Below are 16,952 nucleotides of genomic sequence, written 5' to 3'. Positions count from 1 at the left end.
GAGTTCAAAATCCATTTTTTACACAAAGCTTTTTGGGTATGTGTTTTATATGCTAGGTAAATGGATATCTTAGGTTATGCAATTGTGCAAAAAGTAAAAATAGTTAAATAAAAACATTTTCAATACTAGTGATGCGTTTCAAAGGCAAAAAATGAGAAAAGAAGGGGGAAAATACTGTATGACACGTGTTGTAAGAAAACAAGATTTTAAAATTGTGTATATTTCACAATTACAGAGGTAAAGTATAGGGACTCATTTTCAAAAAATAAGATCCATTTCTTTGACTTACCATGATCTGCAGTGTGAGCGCGAATAAGGCAGATAAAACAATGTGAGTGCAAATGAGGTAGACAAAAGAAATAATTCATTCAAGAAAATACAAAAAAAAATTAGTAAAGGCACAAGTGTTTCAAAAGGCACATCAGGTCAATATAGGTCACTAATACAGATTTTCTTCTATGAGGTACTACATGTGTTGCCCTATAAGGCAACTTGTACAAATACAAGGATCAATCAAATAAAGTGCAACAAAGAAATACATATGCAGCAATAAAGAAGTCCAATCACAATTTATTAAATATTTATCTTGAAGTATAAGGAAGTAAGGCTAGCAAAAAAGCAAGAACCGCTTCTCCCTCCTCCACCATGGATCCAGAGAGAGCATGTGGGCGGAAAACAAACTCAAAACTCCCCCCATGGGATGCACAAACAGGAAAAGGGGATTGTGGGAAGTGTAGTCTCCAGGGTTCAAGATTCTAAATCAATACAGGGTAGAGAACAGATTTGAAAGATCTAGTGAGAGTATAGTTAAAATCCCATAGCTCAAAATTCTGCAGGGAAAGCTGGCTTGAGAGAATGCAGTGATCTAAAGAAATAAATCCTGATGACACAAATTGTTCTGATGTGGATAAAAAAAATGGAACTTTCAAATGAAAATAATATGTGTAATAGGGAACTGTCCTAGAGGGATGTGAGATGATACAACCCACCTAGGAACTCCCCAGGGCCAATAAAGCACAAACCCCTTGCTTATAAAAAAAAACAAAGTTTATTTTGTAAAGGGAGTAAGGGAAACTGGTAGATAACACCCTAAGACTCTTAAAACTAAGCTCCACCTAACTTCTAAGTCCCCTGCGAAAGGAGAGCCTTCTTTTTTTCCTCTGGGCCCTGCCTACAGCTCTATCTAAAAAAACTCACACACACTATCTAACTCTAACCTGATCTGCCCACTAGTGATTAACAAAAAAAAGAATGGAAAAGCCTTAGTTTGGCTGCACTGAGTAACCCAAATTCACAGATAAAAATCTTTGGATTACCTTAGCCCAAGAGGATTTCTGGCAGATGATCTCTGGACTCAGGGAAAATGGTTTCCTCCAAAGTAAATTCTCTACCAAGAAGTCAATAATTTCTCCACAAAATTTTGACTATCTAGGAAAAATCTCTCAGAGCAAACCCTCTTTCTGGTTTGCTAGAAGTCCAGGCAGAGAGTCTAACTTTACAGCTTGGTGGAAATCCAAGAAAGAAGTAAGACAGTTATTGTCAGTTCAAACTCCCATAATTCCTCTCTCCTAACCAGAATCCTCTCCCAGAACTTATTAAAATTACCTTTTTAGCTAATTCCTGAAGCCACTCCATCCCTAATTTATATTCCTTCATATGAATACATAAAGATTTTGTTAACCAACTTGAGATTTTTTTTTTTTTACAAAGAATAATCTTCAAACAGAAGATGGAGATATAGGGACTGAACCTGTGTTTTTTCAGAATAGAGAACTTCAAGATGAGGACATTCTCTCTTCCAATGCAGATTAACCCCCTTCTCTATGACTTAAAGAGATTTGAATGTTGCCTAAAGTACCAAGAAGCTCAGTGACTTGCCAGGGTCATATATTCAATATGTGTCAAGATCTTCTTAACTCCAAGACAAGTTCTCTATCTACTATACTATGCTGGTTAGAATAAAATCAGTTAACAAAGAATTGAAACTAAAGGTAAATGTGGTAAGAAAACATCTAAATATCTTCAGTAGGTTCAGGTCAAAAGGCCCAGACAAATTACATCAGAGTCCTTGATTTGCTGAACATTTTTAGCGTTCTTTGTAAAGTCTTGGAGAGCCGGGCAAAGTTGTGCTTGCCTGGAATCCTAGCTTCCAAGACTAGAGGATCTCTTGAGGTCAGAACTTTTGAATTTCAGTGAGCCAAACCACAGGGGTATCCACACTAAGTATGGTGAGCCACTCAGATTCTTTTTTCTTTTTACTTTTTTTTTTAACCCTTACCTTCTGTCTTGGAGTCAATACTGTGTATTGACTCCAAGGCAGAAGAGTGGTAAGGGCTAGGCAATGGGGGTCAAGTGACTTGCCCAGGGTCACACAGCTGGTAAGTATCTGAGGCCAGATTTGAACCTAGGACCTCCCATCTCTAGGACTGGCTCTCAATCCACTGAGCTACCCAGCTGCCCCCTTTCTTTTTACTTTTAAAAAAGATTCTTTGCTATAAAGTATAAAGGATGGCTCTCTGGAGGGAACAAGGGATATTGGGGAAAATTTAGGCAACAGAAGAACAAAATTATCAATAAAAACTTTTTTTTTTAAGTTAAACAGAGGAGTTCATGTTTTCTCCTAGAGGTAATAGTAAGCTAAGGGAGTTTTTTGAGTAGTAGGATGCCATAGTCAAAAATACACTTAGCAAAAATTAATACGGTAGAAGTATGTAGAATGGACTGGAATAGGGAGAGATTTGAAGCAGGGAAGATCAGTGATGAGGCTATTCTAGTAATCTAGGCAAGAGGGGATATAAGAGCCTGAATGAAGATGGGAGGTGTTGGAGGGTGAAATGTGAAGGTAGAAATGGAAAGATTTGGTGATTGATTGGATATATGGGATGAGAGAGAATGAGCAATTTAGGATAATGCTAAGATTTACAAACATGGGAGATTGTAAGGATGGTGGTGCCTTTGACAAAAATAAGAGAAATTTTGAAAGAGGGAACATATGGGAATTGGGGGATGGAATAATGGTTTTGTTTTAGGATATGTTGAGTTTGAGATGTCTCTGCAGTACCCAGTTCAAAATGTCCATTAGGAAATTGGTGATATGAGAAGCTCAGGAGAAAAACCAGAGTGTATATGCAAATCTTGCACGCACTTGCATAGAGATGATAGTTAAACCCATGGAAGCTAATGATGTTATGGAGAAAGAGGGAGTGTAGAGAAAAGAGGGCCTAGAACAGAGCCTTGGGGGACACTCACATTTAAAGGGCATGATATGGTAAAAGAACAAGCAAAGGAGATTGAGAAGATGTCATCAAATAGGCAAAAAGAGAACCAAGAGGGGAGAGAGTCATACAAGAGAAGTGGGTGCTCAGCAGTGTCAAATATAAAAGACAGGTTGAAAGGGATGACTCAGAAAGGGAAAGAGCAATTAGGGGAAGGATTTGTGTCAAGATGAGGGAGAATGAAAGGAGCCAGTGAAGGGAGGTACATAGCATGAGGGTAGGACATTATAGAGTTATGGAAACTGGTCTTTTCAAAAAGGCTAATAACAATTCCTTCTCCACTAAAGTTCTACTCTGGTGGCTTGTTCACTCCAGAGTGGACATGGTCCTACCAAAGAACAGAAATTGCAGGGGCAGCATGGTGTTGAGGTCAGAGGCCAGAAGATCTGGATTTGAATTCTGCCTCAGACACTTCCTAGTTCTATGATCTTAGGTTAGTAACAACTTTCCAAACCTCCCAAAATTTCTCACCTATAAGATGGAAATAATAATATCTAGTTCAGTATTGTGATGAGGCAGTTAGGTGGTACAGTGGATGGAGTGCTGAGTCTTGAGTCAGGAAGACCTGAGTCTAAACCAGTTTCAGACACTTAGTAGCCATGTAACGCTGGCAAGTCATTTAACCTCTCAGCCTCAGGTTTCTCTTCTGTAAAATGAGGATAATAATAAAACCTACCTCCTCGGGTTGTTGTGAGGATCAGATGAAATACTATTTGTAAAGTTCTTTGCAAACTTTAAAGCTCTATATAAATGCCAGTCATTATTATTAAGAAATAACTTATTGTTTTAAAAGCTTAAGTATCATATGAATATCAGCTGTTATTAATGAAGATTTGTGTGCAAGCTTATTATTGACTCTGTATCTATTGTCTGAGGACAGCCCATCTAAATTCAGAGAGAATCACCAGTTGGAAGTTGGGCACAGCTACCCATCAAATTATGTCCAAGGCAAATTGTCTGGATTGTTGGTAGAAGTCCTTTTATTTTTGAAATCACGGATACTCGAAGTATTAAAGCACTAATAATTCTTTGTGTGCATATAGTTTTGTGGTTAAAATTCTTTAACTATATTATTTCTTATCATTCTCAAACTAGTCCCATATTATAGTTGGGATGGAGACATCTCCATTTTATAGATGATGAAATTAAGGGTCAGACTTTAAGTGACTTGCCCAAGGTCATATTGTATGTTAGTGAGTGTACTACTACTGCCTTGCTCCTCTTCTTCCTTCAACCCCACCAAATTCTTTTCTGAAATCATAAATCAGAATTGTCTTAGTACAGCCAAAATAGGTGGAATTATGAGTTAAGTTCACAGTCTTGAAGTAATCCAGGTCTGCTCCTTCAATGGACTTCCTCCAGTAGCCCTTTGGGCATAGAGCCAAAGGACACATGATAAAGCTGAGCCAGAGTGGGTCAGGATGGGCAACAAGGAAGTTTGGGGCACTGGATAAGAATTTTTAAGTGTATTCAGAATATTGAAGGGAATTTCATCTTCTAGGTAACATTTCCATTTTGTTATCTTTACTCTGACCTCTTATGTTCTCTGAAGGCCTTCCCACCTGTATCTCAGTTGCTCCCTACTCTCATTGTCCTTCTCACACTCCCTAGTAACTAACTCATTTCCCCCATTCACACCTCCATCCATCTCTTGTTATGCCTTTTCTTCTCATTTCTACCTTTACACTTCTCATGTTCTCTAGATCTCTCATCATTCCCATGTACTCTCCCCTGAGATGCCTCTACCCTCTGTGACACCACTCTCTCTTCCATTTCAATCTTCTGTTCTCCATAACTCATTCTCTGAAAACCATGAGGCTTTTTAACAAATTGATTTCCCATAGAATAGGCCTTTCCTTTGCCACCAGTTTTTTATTTCACAATAAACAGGAAATAACATTTCCATTTTCATTCATTGTTTCAGATTGTGAAACCAACACTGAGTTCAAGTTGTTGACAGTTAAAGAAGAAATATTTGAAGAGGAAGACTCTCAGGTGGTAATATTAGAAAGACTTATAGGGGATGTTCCTCAAGGACCTGAATTTGGAGAAGGGTGTGAACATGAGGAAGGATTAGCACAACATTGGGGTATTTCTGAAGGAGATGGGCTAATAAAATCACTTTCTCAGGAGAGGAGTTTCAGACCAGTGACCATGGTCCACAAGAGTTCTCCAGGGGAGATTGGCCAAGAATGTTACGAGTTTGGCAGAAGCTTTAGTCTGAGTTCAGACCCTGTTATGTATCAAAGAATTTCATCAGGAGAATGGTCTCATCAGCTTGATAACTGTGACCAAAGCTTTAAACAGAATTCAGATCTAATTAACTACTCAACCATCCATGTATCTGAAACACCATGTCAGTTTAATGAATATGGGAAAATCTTCAGTCAGAGCCCAACCCTTAATGAACATATGGGAGTACAGGCTGAGGAGAAACCCTATGAGTGCAATGAGTGTGGGAAGTCCTTCAGGGGAAGCTCAGATCTTATTCGACATCAAAGTGTTCATACTGGAGAGAAGCCGTATATATGTAATGAGTGTGGAAAAGCCTTCAGCCAGAATGCAATCCTCAAAAAGCATCAACGATCTCATGTTACTGAGAAACCCTATGAATGTAACGAATGTGGGAAAACCTTCAGTGTACGCTCCAACCTCACTCGACATCAGATAAATCACACTGGAGAGAAGCCCTATATCTGTAATGAATGTGGGAAAGCTTTTAACCAGAACTCAAGCCTTAAGAAACATCAAAGAATCCACAACAGTGAGAAGCCCTATATATGTAATGAATGTGGGAAGGCGTTTAGGCGGAGTTCAAACCTTATTCAGCATGAGAGAATTCATTCTGGAGAGAAGCCCTATGGTTGTCATGAATGTGGGAAAGCCTTTAGGCGAAGCTCAAACTTAATTAAACATCATCGAATTCACACAGGAGAGAAGCCTTTTGAGTGCCACGAATGTGGCAAAGCCTTTAGCCAGAGTGCACACTTGAGGAAACATCAGAGAGTTCACACAGGAGAGAAACCCTATCAGTGTAATGAATGTGGGAAACCTTTCAGTCGAATCTCCAACCTCATAAAACATCATAGAGTTCATACTGGAGAAAAACCCTATAAGTGTAATGACTGTGGAAAAGCTTTCAGTCAGAGTTCAAGCCTCATTCAGCATCGGAGGATTCATACTGGAGAAAAACCACACAAATGCAATGAGTGTGGCAAAGCCTTTAGTTACAGCTCAGTCCTTAGGAAACATCAGATAATTCACACTGGAGAGAAACCTTATGAATGTAATGTGTGTGGCAAAGCCTTCAGCCATAGTTCAGCTCTAATTCAACATCAGGGGATCCATACTGGAGATAAGCCCTACGAATGCAATGAATGTGGGAAAACCTTTGGTCGGAGCTCCAACCTCATTCTTCATCAGCGAGTTCATACAGGTGAGAAACCCTATGAATGTAATGAATGCGGGAAGACCTTCAGCCAGAGTTCAACCCTAATTCAGCATCAAAGGATTCATAATGGATTAAAACCCCATGAATGTAATGAATGTGGCAAAGCCTTCAATCGAAGCTCAAATCTCATCCACCATCAGAAGATCCACACTGGAGAGAAACCTTATACATGTACCGAATGTGGCAAAGCCTTCAGCCAAAGCTCACACCTCATTCAACATCAGATAATCCACACTGGTGAGAGACCCTATAAATGTAACGAATGTGGGAAATCCTTCAGTCAGCGCTCAGTCCTGATCCAACACCAGAGAATTCACACTGGAGTGAAACCCTATGAATGCAGCGACTGTGGGAAAGCCTTCAGTCAGCGCTCAAAACTCCTAAAACACCAGATAATTCATACCAGGGTGTGATCTTTCTAGTGTAATAGGCATGTAAAATACTTAATAACCAGGGAATCCAGAGTGATTCTCTTCTGATTTCCTATCCTCTTTTCTGTCAGTGGCACCATTCATTCTCCCCATCACCCAGGCTCAAAACCCTGGAATTATTATTAACTTATCCCCCTCCTTTATACTTCTATATCTAATTAGACATAAAGTCCTGTTGATTCTTTCTTTGACATGTCTCATGGCTGTACCTTTATTTCTATTCTTCTACCACCCAACAAGCCCTTCTTCTGGTGCCCAGTATTACCTCTTAATGTTTTTATGTTGTGAGCAGACAACCATGCTATGTGGGCAACAATTGACAAAATGAAATATATAAAGAGCTTACTATTATAATGAAATAAAACCTACCAAAATTTAATCTGACATATTTAATGATATACATTATTATTATTGTTATTATTCTGCATGATAACTAGACATAAGCATTTATACATGGATGTAATTAGTATTACTTTTACTCAACTAAACCAAGTTTTTACAGTTTTCCTCTTGTTTTGTTTATTCTTTAGCATTTCTGTACAGTATCATCAAGTCTCCTTTACAACATGTTTTGCTTAATTGTCATCTCACATACATTGAAAGAAAAAATTCACTTTTAAATACTGTTCACAATGAGCAGGAAATCTCCAAACTCCCATCTCTCCATGAGATTGTCCATAAATAGCATGTTCAAATTGAGCCATTTTCCATGGTCATGTTATCCCCAAATAAGAAATTGTTTTAAGGCAACAAGGATCCTAGCATGCTAGTTGGGGATCCTGGGCTGCGTTAACCTAGAACCTCCCTTTTCTGTCTATATGACCACCAGATGACCTAGTGAGGGCACAGGCAGAATGAAAATCCCCTCTATCCGTGTGATCCTGGGTACAAGGGAAGAGGAACATAGACCAGAGTTCAGACAAGAAAGAAATTCTTTCTCCCTCTCAGCTCCATCCTTGATCATTTCCAAGAGTCACTGCTAAGCCAAACCTTGGTTCATCCTATGTATAGCTCAAGAATAGAGAGCAAGTTCATCCCTTCTGTCATACTCATACCTCTCTCTACTGGGCTAATGGGGCCATTCTCCATTTCCTCCTAAACTGCCTTCCCTCAAGCAGAACTCCTTTAAACAGTGTCCCCTCCCCAGCCTCCTCCAACTCCAAATTTCTCACAATTTCCTTGGCCTCTTGGCCCAGGAACCTTTTCCTCATCTTCCCTATAATGGTGCAGCTAGAACCTGGAACCTACACTTTGCAGATAATGCCAGAGCTAGCCACCACTGTCTCCCCTGGTTCTTGACAGTAGGATAAAGAGCAATCAGGAGCAACCTGCCAGCCCTTCTCCACAAGTTGTGCCTGTGTGGGATGCCTGTCCTCCCTGGCTTCAGGCTGGCATCTTCTTTCCTTCTTTCTCTTCAACTTCCTGGGAATTAAGCTTCAGTCCTCCTTGCTGTAGATCTCCTATCCTTCTTGACATCACAATGGACTTGGTTCCCTCTTTAATAAACTGGAGACAAGGGGGGGAAAACACCTATAGTGTTTTCAACAAAACCATAATTGGGAATGTTTTCACTTGCTACAAAAACATTTAAGTGGAGAGAAGGGTGGCAGCAAAGATTTCAGTGGAGTCACACTGAGCTACCCAAGCCTTCATTTCTCTTCCTTCTTATCCAGGAATTGAGAGGGAAGACATAGAGATCCAGGGAGTGGTTTCCTAGTGAAGCAAGGAAGCATGCCCAAGCTGCCATCCTGTTTGTGGCTCTCCTGAAACAAATCCTTAAAACTCTGACACTAAAAGTGCTTCAGGAGTTGCTGCTCAGTCATTGGGTCAGTAAAAATTTATTAAGCATCTACTATGCACCAGGCACTAGAGTATATACTGGGGATACAAAGAAAGAGAAAAGACAGTCCCTGTTCTTAAGGAACTCCCGGTCTCATGGGGGAGATGACATACAAAGAGGGAAGACGTGGGTTTACAATAGGCCACTGAATCCAATACCCTAGTTTTTCAGATGAGGGAATCAAGACAGAGATCTATCCATGGACATAGGTAGGATGTGATTAAAGAGCTAGAAGAGGTCTCTAGACTTGAATAGGGAATAAAGACCATCTGGTCCAACTTCCTCATACTAAAGATGAGGACTTGGAGAAACTCCACATTCAGTGCGCTATCCGCTATGCAACATTGCCTCATAGGAACTAGTACATTCATGTCTCATCTGATAGAAATGATCCTAGGGCTGGTTGCTGTTCTTTAAAAAAAAATAATGTTTGATGGCAGCTAGGGGGTTCAGTGGATAGAGAGTGAGACCTAGAAACAGGAGGTCCTGGGTTCAAATGCGATCTTAGACTCTTCCTAGCTGTGGGACCCTGGGCAAGTCACTTAACCCCAAATAGCTAGCCCTTACCACTGTTTTGTCTTGGAACTGAAATGGGGATCAATTCTAAGATAGAAGGTAAAGGTTTTAAAAAGAAAAATAATATTTGGAGGACCATCATTCAGGAAAATTAAGTGACTGTCTTTGTAACTGAATTAAAGTGTTGGGATTTAGGTTGATCCTCTGCAGGCTTGCTGAAAGCATCTCTGGGACAGCTCCAGAAAAAGAGGCTAGTGGGGATGATGCATGCCACACTTCCTATCCCATTTGGTTTTGGCTTCTTCTGCTGGGTCTCTGCTGTGAGATCGTTTCATGCCACAGAGAAGAGATGTTGGGAGTGCTTGGCATGATGCCATCCAGGCAAAAGGATTTTTTTTTTTCAAATTTTTATGTGTCAACATGGTGTCCAGGTGATGGAGTCCAAGAGTGGCCCATGAGGACACGTAGGTACAGTGAGCACAGTTTGTTGGCCAGGTTCTCAAGAAGATTTGGGGGCTTTTATCCATAGCCCAGGGATTTGTCACTTGTTGGTTTATGAAGAAGAGCAAGATCCTGGTGAATAATTAACACCATCATCATCACTGTTACGATCAGACTAGACAGTCCCTGAGAAATCCTACACGTTTCCAAATTGCCAGAAACAGTCTTCATTGGTTGTCATTTAGCAGAACTGTCCCTCAGAGCTGAGGCAGGATGGAACTTCAGCCGAGGAAGGAGCGAAGGCTCCCCAGGCCAAAGGTATTGTCTGAAAGGCCCATCCTTTCCTGCCCATCCATCCACAGCAGTCTCCTTCCCTGAGAAGGTTAAGAGTGTCCCCTGCTGCTCTGTGATGAGAACTGCTTTGGGTCCCAGATAACCAGGGAAAACCTCAATGGGGAGGTCTTCAGTTTCCAGGGGATGATCTACCAAAAACACTGCCCCAGTGGAGGACCAGCTCTTCCCCAAAACAAATGCAGGAAGCAGGATCAAGCCCGTGTCCTTCCCATTGCTGCCTAAGCTAAGCCCCAAGAAGTATAATGGGGGCAGGCAGCAGATCATCTCTTCCCTTTGTATCTCAGCAGCGGAGCACATTTTTTCAGTCTGGGTCTCTGATTTCATTAGTGAAGAGAATGCTGGGAGAGGGAAGGTGTCCAAATGTTCAGTGATGGCCTCTGAGGACTGCAGGACATGCTAAGACATTCAGTGACTGGTCTTGGTTGCAGGCAGAGACTGGACTTGAATCTAGGGCTTCCTGACTTCAAAGGCCACCTGGCACACCACAGGCATTTAATAAATACTCAGCTGAGATGCTCTGGAGCTAGATGGTGAGCTCCTTGAGGGCAGGCTTGTCTTTTGCCCTTTTTGTACCCCTAGAATTTAGCATAGTGCCTGGCATATAGCTGAAGCCTCAGGTTTACTAAGGAACATGTCCAAGTTCCCTAAGGCAGAGATTTTGAGCAAGCCATCTGCCATCCCTTCTCCTGGCTTCTGTGACAACACGTGAGGCTGGAATGGAGGATCTGAGGCCATTTCCAGCTCTGAGCCAAGAGGACTCACATGCCCGGGGGTTCTATCAGGGCCACATGCTCAACACATTGTGGGGGTTCGAAGCCACCCCACTCCACAGCACTTAACAGAGCTTCTGACACACAGTAGGCGTTTCATAAATGCTGAGTGATTTGCTTTCTGCCAGAACCTGACAAGCTGACACAGATATAGCCTTAATTTATCTTCACAGTCTGTGGCTTTGGGGATCTTGGCCAACTCTAGCTTAAACAAGTGTGTCTAATTCACATAGGCTAAATTTCAAATCAAATGAGAGAATACACATGAAGCATTCCGCAAATCTCCAAATCACTACAGAAATGCAGGTTGTTACCACGATCATCAGCACCACCATTGCTATCATCATGATTATTCAGATTATTATTATTCAACAGTCTTTTAGTCCATGGTAGGATCAACCCTTTCTGCCCCATCTAACTCTTGAGCAGTGCTCCCCTGCCCCTTCCGCTGGCCCTTCCCCTTTCCTCATTCCCTCATAAAATTGAACCCAACACATTTCTTCACGCTTCTCCGCCTTGGTAAGTGACCACTAACTGATGAATGCGTCAGTGTTGTTATGGGAGCTCCAGGGGCCTGGACCCCTCCCAAGAAGCCCACATTTGGGCAGGGGCCTTCTGGAGACAAGGTATCAACTCAAGGAAGGAGCCCCTCCTGTGTTAGGGGGCCAGATCCCTCGGATCCCACCCCAAGCATTTTGCTTCTTCACAGAGAGCCCACAATGACTGACCACCACCTCCAAAGAGGAACCCTGGGAATGCTCATTCCTAAGAAAGTTGTACAAAAACCACTGAGACCCCTGGGATGCCCCTGGCCACTTTCTGCCCGGTGCCATGGGAAAAGAACTCCCAGATGTCAAAGGAGAGGTCAAGGGCAGCAAATGTGCTTTAAAAAAATCAACCTGGAGAGATGCAATGAAAAAGCCCAGAGCGTCTCTGCCCCATGTCCCCCACACTGGTGAGTTCTGAGACGTGGCCCTTGGCCAGGCTGCAGGAGGGTGGCCAGCGCACTCTCCTTACCTGAATCGCTCTCGGGCTTCCCACACGTTGGCCTGGAATGGGATGTTGCTGTCAATGATTTTGGGCACCCTCTGCTTGCGGGCCACCTCTTTCTGCCTGGCTGAGTCGCAGCTGGCCTGGTGAATCGAGCAGAAGAGGAATCCCATCACCAGGAAGAAGGGCTCAAGGCTTCCTTTCCCAAACCAAACCCCTGCTGGACCAGCCTCCTGGGCAAACCCCAGCCAGGTGGGCAATGCCAACAAGTGGGCGCCCTTTAGGTAAGCCAACAGCTTCATTGGAGCCTGTAGACAGACCTCTGGGGCTGGAACAAGAGGAGGGGATGAGACCACCAGCCTTCCCCTTGCAACAGGGCAGACAGGGAAGCTTTTCTGCCCTGTCCACCATCACAGATGTCTAGATGACATCTATAATCATTGGGACACACGAGCTAGAATCTTTTTTATTTCCTTAACCCTTACTTTCTGTCTTAGTCACAATCCTAAAACAGAAGGGCAAAGACTGGGCAAATGGGGATTAAGTGACTTGCCCAGGGTGATACAGCTAGGAAGTGGCTGAAGCCAGCTGCCTCTTGAATGTTTTGCATTATTCTAATAAATGTGTATTTGGCATTTGTGCAGTGGACCAGAACGGCTCCAGTTTATCATGGAAACATGTGTGGGACACACGCACTCACCACGACCTTAATTATAAAGGGCCAAGCACCACGGTCAGGGGGTTTAGGCTTGGAGGATGGTAAAAGGGGGTGGAGGAGAGCACCAGGGGGCTGCCTGGAGGCAGGGGGCAGCCTGAGCTACAGTGGGGGGAAGGTAGAGAGCAACACTTCCTGGATGCCCCCCCAGAAAGTCCACCATACAACCCTGGGAAAAGGAGAGCCCAAGACGGTTTTATACTCTTAGAAACACTCATCTCAGTCCTCCTTGTTCACAGGACAATGAAGGGCCCGAGCAGTCTACAGCAAGATTTTGAGTGTGGAGAGAAAAGCAAGGGATCAAGCACTGCCCCAGCGGAGGGACGGAGTCTGCTTTTTCTCCTGCAGGACAGTCCCAAGGGTGGCTCCACTTAGGCCACGGAAAACCTCCGTCCCTCCTGCCCCCCAGCTCTGGACAGGGCCTGGCAGAGTCCAACGGGAGAATGTTTAGGGTCAAGTAGCTTCTCCCCTTCTGGGCTGAACTGAAGTCAATGATTTAGAAGCAGAAGGAAGCTCAGGGACCATCCTAGCCCAACTTCATCATTTTACAGCCTGGCTTGGGGAGAGGAAGCCATCTGCCCCCGTCACCCAGAGAGAAAAGATTGGGAGGGGAGCGGGGAGTTGGGGAGACTCAGTTTCCGGGCCCAACTTACACACGAGCTCCCAGAGTGGCTGCTTCCTCAACTGTAAAGCGGGAATGACAGCACTAATCTGCCCGGCGCGTGGTAAGGGTCAAAGAGATATCCTCGAAGTGCTACAACTATTTGCTATTTCAATGATTTCAGCTCCAAACCCGAGCTCCTTCCACCCCACCACTATGCTCTTCTCCTCCAAGGTCCTCCTCCTAGGAAGAGTCCACTGTCCAGAGCCTGGCTAAGGTGACCACGGTGGCTTTCTGAGTCCCAGAGCACTCTCTGCCCATTATTAGGGATCCAGGGGAAGTTAGCTGGGAGTCTGAGGCTCACATCCTACCCCTCCTTCCCTCTATCCCAGGTTCTGGGATAAGTCCATCAGGTTGCAGTTCTTCCAGGATAGGATGATGGCCCGAAGTCTGGGCGCTCTGAGAGCCACCTTGGGCTGTGGATTCAACGAACCCTTGAGAGTGCTGATAGCTGAAACCCTCTCCTCAGGCTTAGGTGAAGTTTTTGACCTCCCAGTGGGCTTAATCAGGTCAGGCCCTGCTCAGATTCTAGCCTCAAGCTTAGGTGTAAACTTTTGGTCCTGCTCTGGACTTGATCTGGTCAGGCACACAATAGATTGCTTGAGTTTTTGGCAAAATGATCACAGGCACTTGGCTTTGGGTCTACCAACTACCCCAAACTGGGATCTATGTCCTCACCACAGGCCTAGGATTCCTGGCCTCACTCTGGGCCCACACAGATCAGACTGCTTCAGCACAGAATTCCCTGGGCTGGAATTCTGGACCCAACTACAGATTGACTTGGAATATCAAGGGTGTACATTGGCTTGGACCTCTATTTACCCAGGAAGGATCTCAGGGTCTGGATGTTGACTTGTGCTCAGGTTCAGCACAGCAGATGTGGGGCAGGGGGGGTGGAACTCACCCTTGGTTTGCTCCTCACTCCTCTCTGTAGGCTCATGCAATCTGTGCTCCCCTCTCACCCCAGTGCCCCGGATATTCTCTGGCAACCTTTTAGGTTTTTCTCTTCTGGAAAGTCCTTTTACTCTTTTCTTGTTTGATTCTTTCACTCCTTTCTTCATTTTGTGGTGTTATTTAAAGATTAGTTGGAGAGGATTTTTTAAAAAGTTTAATTAATTAATTAAGACTGGTTGGCTGGTTTCAGGAGTCTCATCCTTTATAATCAGGCCCCCAGCTTTTCCACAGCCTCACCTCTTGAATCCTGCCTTCACAGTGAGGACTTTCCTATAGCCTCCTCCCACAACAGGATATATACAATACTTCTGTGGTCATCAGTGACCACTGACCACAGAGAACCAGCCCTGATACCAGTTTCCTCCTCTTATTGAAGAGTTAGGATACTGAAGTAGCCTCACTTCATCAAGGCTACAGACTTCCAATAAAAGCTTTGATGACTCCCCTCATATTTTCAGTTCCCCAAACCAGACCCCCTCAGACCAGAAACCAAAGAGGAAACACAGACAGAATTTAGAACTTGGACTCTGGCCCCTCAATCTTCTCTGGTTCTGGCACTGGCTGACAGCATGCAGGAACTGTCTGGATTCCAGGTGCTCCAGAGAGGGGACAAGCCTGTCAGCTCTACATAAATTATCCCCATTTTCTGATGTCACTGAGACCTGAATGACTCAGAACCTTCTTTAAATTCTGATCCCATATGAAAAGGCACTATGCTGTCTTCCATTCAACTAACACTGATGAATATCTGTCTATTCTCTTTCTCTCTCTCTCTCTCTCTCTCTCTCTCTCTCTCTCTCTCTCTCTCTCTCTCTCTCTTTCTCTCTCTCTCTCTCTCTCTCTCTCTCTTCTCTCTCTCTCTCTCTCTCTCTCTCTCTCTCTCTCTCTCTCTCTCTCTCTCTCTCTCTCTCTCTCTCTCTCTCTCTCTCTCTCTCTCTCTCTCTCTCTCTCTCTCTCTCTCTCTCCCCATCCATCCATCTATGACGGATCCTCAAGGCCCTGTGATTAGTAATGAGGACACAAAGATGAAAGCAATCATCTACCCTCTTCCCCCAGGAGCTTCTAATATAAGAGATAGGGGGAGTGGGGGAGGCTAGGGTGGAGTATGACAAATTAAATTAATCCAGAGCTGGCCAAATGACCAGATCCCCTAGTAGTAGTCCTTGGCTCAATGTCAGCTTGAAGGGAGATCTTTAGAAGAATACCCCAGGCATCTCTCCTAGACCCCTCACTATTAAACATTTTTATCTGCAACTTGTATAAATGCATAAATATTCTTACCAAATTTGCAGATGGTAAAAAACCAGCAGCTAAAATGTCATGATTCCAAAAAATGTATTATTACAATGATGGACCAAATCTAATGAGTTATTTAATAGAAGGAATAGAAATTTAACAGAAATAAATAGATAAAAAAAATTCATGTCATAAGCATGAAGCATCAGTAAATGATGAATTCTCCAAAAAAGATCTTGGAATATTAGTGAAAAGAATTAACAGGGTGACAGGGATGCCCCCAGACCTAGCAGTCTGAGGCTACATTCAGAGAGACATAACTTTTTTTAACCTTTATCTTCCATTTTAGAATCAATACTGTGTATTGGTTCCAAGGCAGAAAAGCAGTAAGGGCTAGGTAATGGCAGTTAAGTGACTTGTCCAGGGTCACGCTGCTAGGAAGTGTCTGAGACCAGATTTGAACCCACAACTTCCTGTCTCTAGGCCTGACTCTCAATCCACTAAGCTATCTAGGTACCCCTGTGTATCAGTTACAATAATTAGCTCATTTCAAGCCTAGAGGATAATATAATAGCCCTGAATGAATAAATGAATGAATGAAAAATTACTAAGTGCTTACTCTTTGCAAAGCACTCTGCTAAACTCCAGGAATACAAACAGAAAGGCAAAACAGCCCTTGCTCTCAAGAAGTTCACTCTCCAATGGGAAAGACAACACATATTTAAAGGTTTTAGCTAAAAGTCATATAGAAGAATTCCATGGTTCTTAGGTTGCAGCAGCAAAGCTGATGTTAATGCATCATCCTTATATGTCATTTTCTGTGAATAAAATCATATCGGTGTATACAATTGGACAAAAATCCATCCAGAGAATAAAATCATATTATCACGATCCATTTGGCAGTGCCAAGGAATGTGTTGGCAAGAATTTGCTTTTCTATGAGTCTTTAGTAGCTGGGGCTGTAGCACCTGCAAGAGTAGTTGTCAGGGCACATCTCCAAGGGGGTTGTTTCCTAGAATGATGGCTGCGCAAGCTAATTGGAAGCAAGATTAATGGTCTGGAAGGCATTTCTAATCCCGTCACAGTTTTGGAGTTTACCTGCCCATCAGCGACAATTGGTCAGCAGTTGGTGGAGGTAGTTTTGTAGAAAATTTTACAACGATGGCCCCCAACCCTACCCTGTGATGGCTGTGAGACCAGGGCTAAAAGCAAGACCAGGGTCTACAGAGTACTGATATTCCCAAGGCTCTCCATTAGGGTCTCATGGAAGGTAATGGTTATGATTTGACTTGCCCCCTGCATCTGCCTCAGGGTGCTC

At 43.3% G+C, this 16,952-nt stretch overlaps 1 protein-coding gene across 1 annotated transcript in view; it reads left to right on the top strand.

The window, feature by feature from the left end:
* The window catches only part of LOC103103194 (zinc finger protein 16-like), a 55,227-nt gene extending 47,566 nt beyond the window's left edge, over positions 1-7,661 (top strand). Inside the window, exon 3 of the mRNA XM_056822803.1 lies at positions 5,200-7,661. Coding sequence (XP_056678781.1) covers positions 5,200-7,139 — 1,940 coding nt within the window. The 3' untranslated portion in view covers positions 7,140-7,661. The remainder of the gene's footprint in view (positions 1-5,199) is intronic.
* Positions 7,662-16,952: the final 9,291 nt, after the last annotated feature.

The sequence above is a fragment of the Monodelphis domestica genome, chromosome 3, assembly GCF_027887165.1.
Source record: "Monodelphis domestica isolate mMonDom1 chromosome 3, mMonDom1.pri, whole genome shotgun sequence".
In the NCBI taxonomy this organism is placed as follows: domain Eukaryota; kingdom Metazoa; phylum Chordata; class Mammalia; order Didelphimorphia; family Didelphidae; genus Monodelphis; species Monodelphis domestica.
Note: the sequence above shows the minus strand (reverse complement) of the source record. Positions and strands in the feature narration are given on the sequence as shown.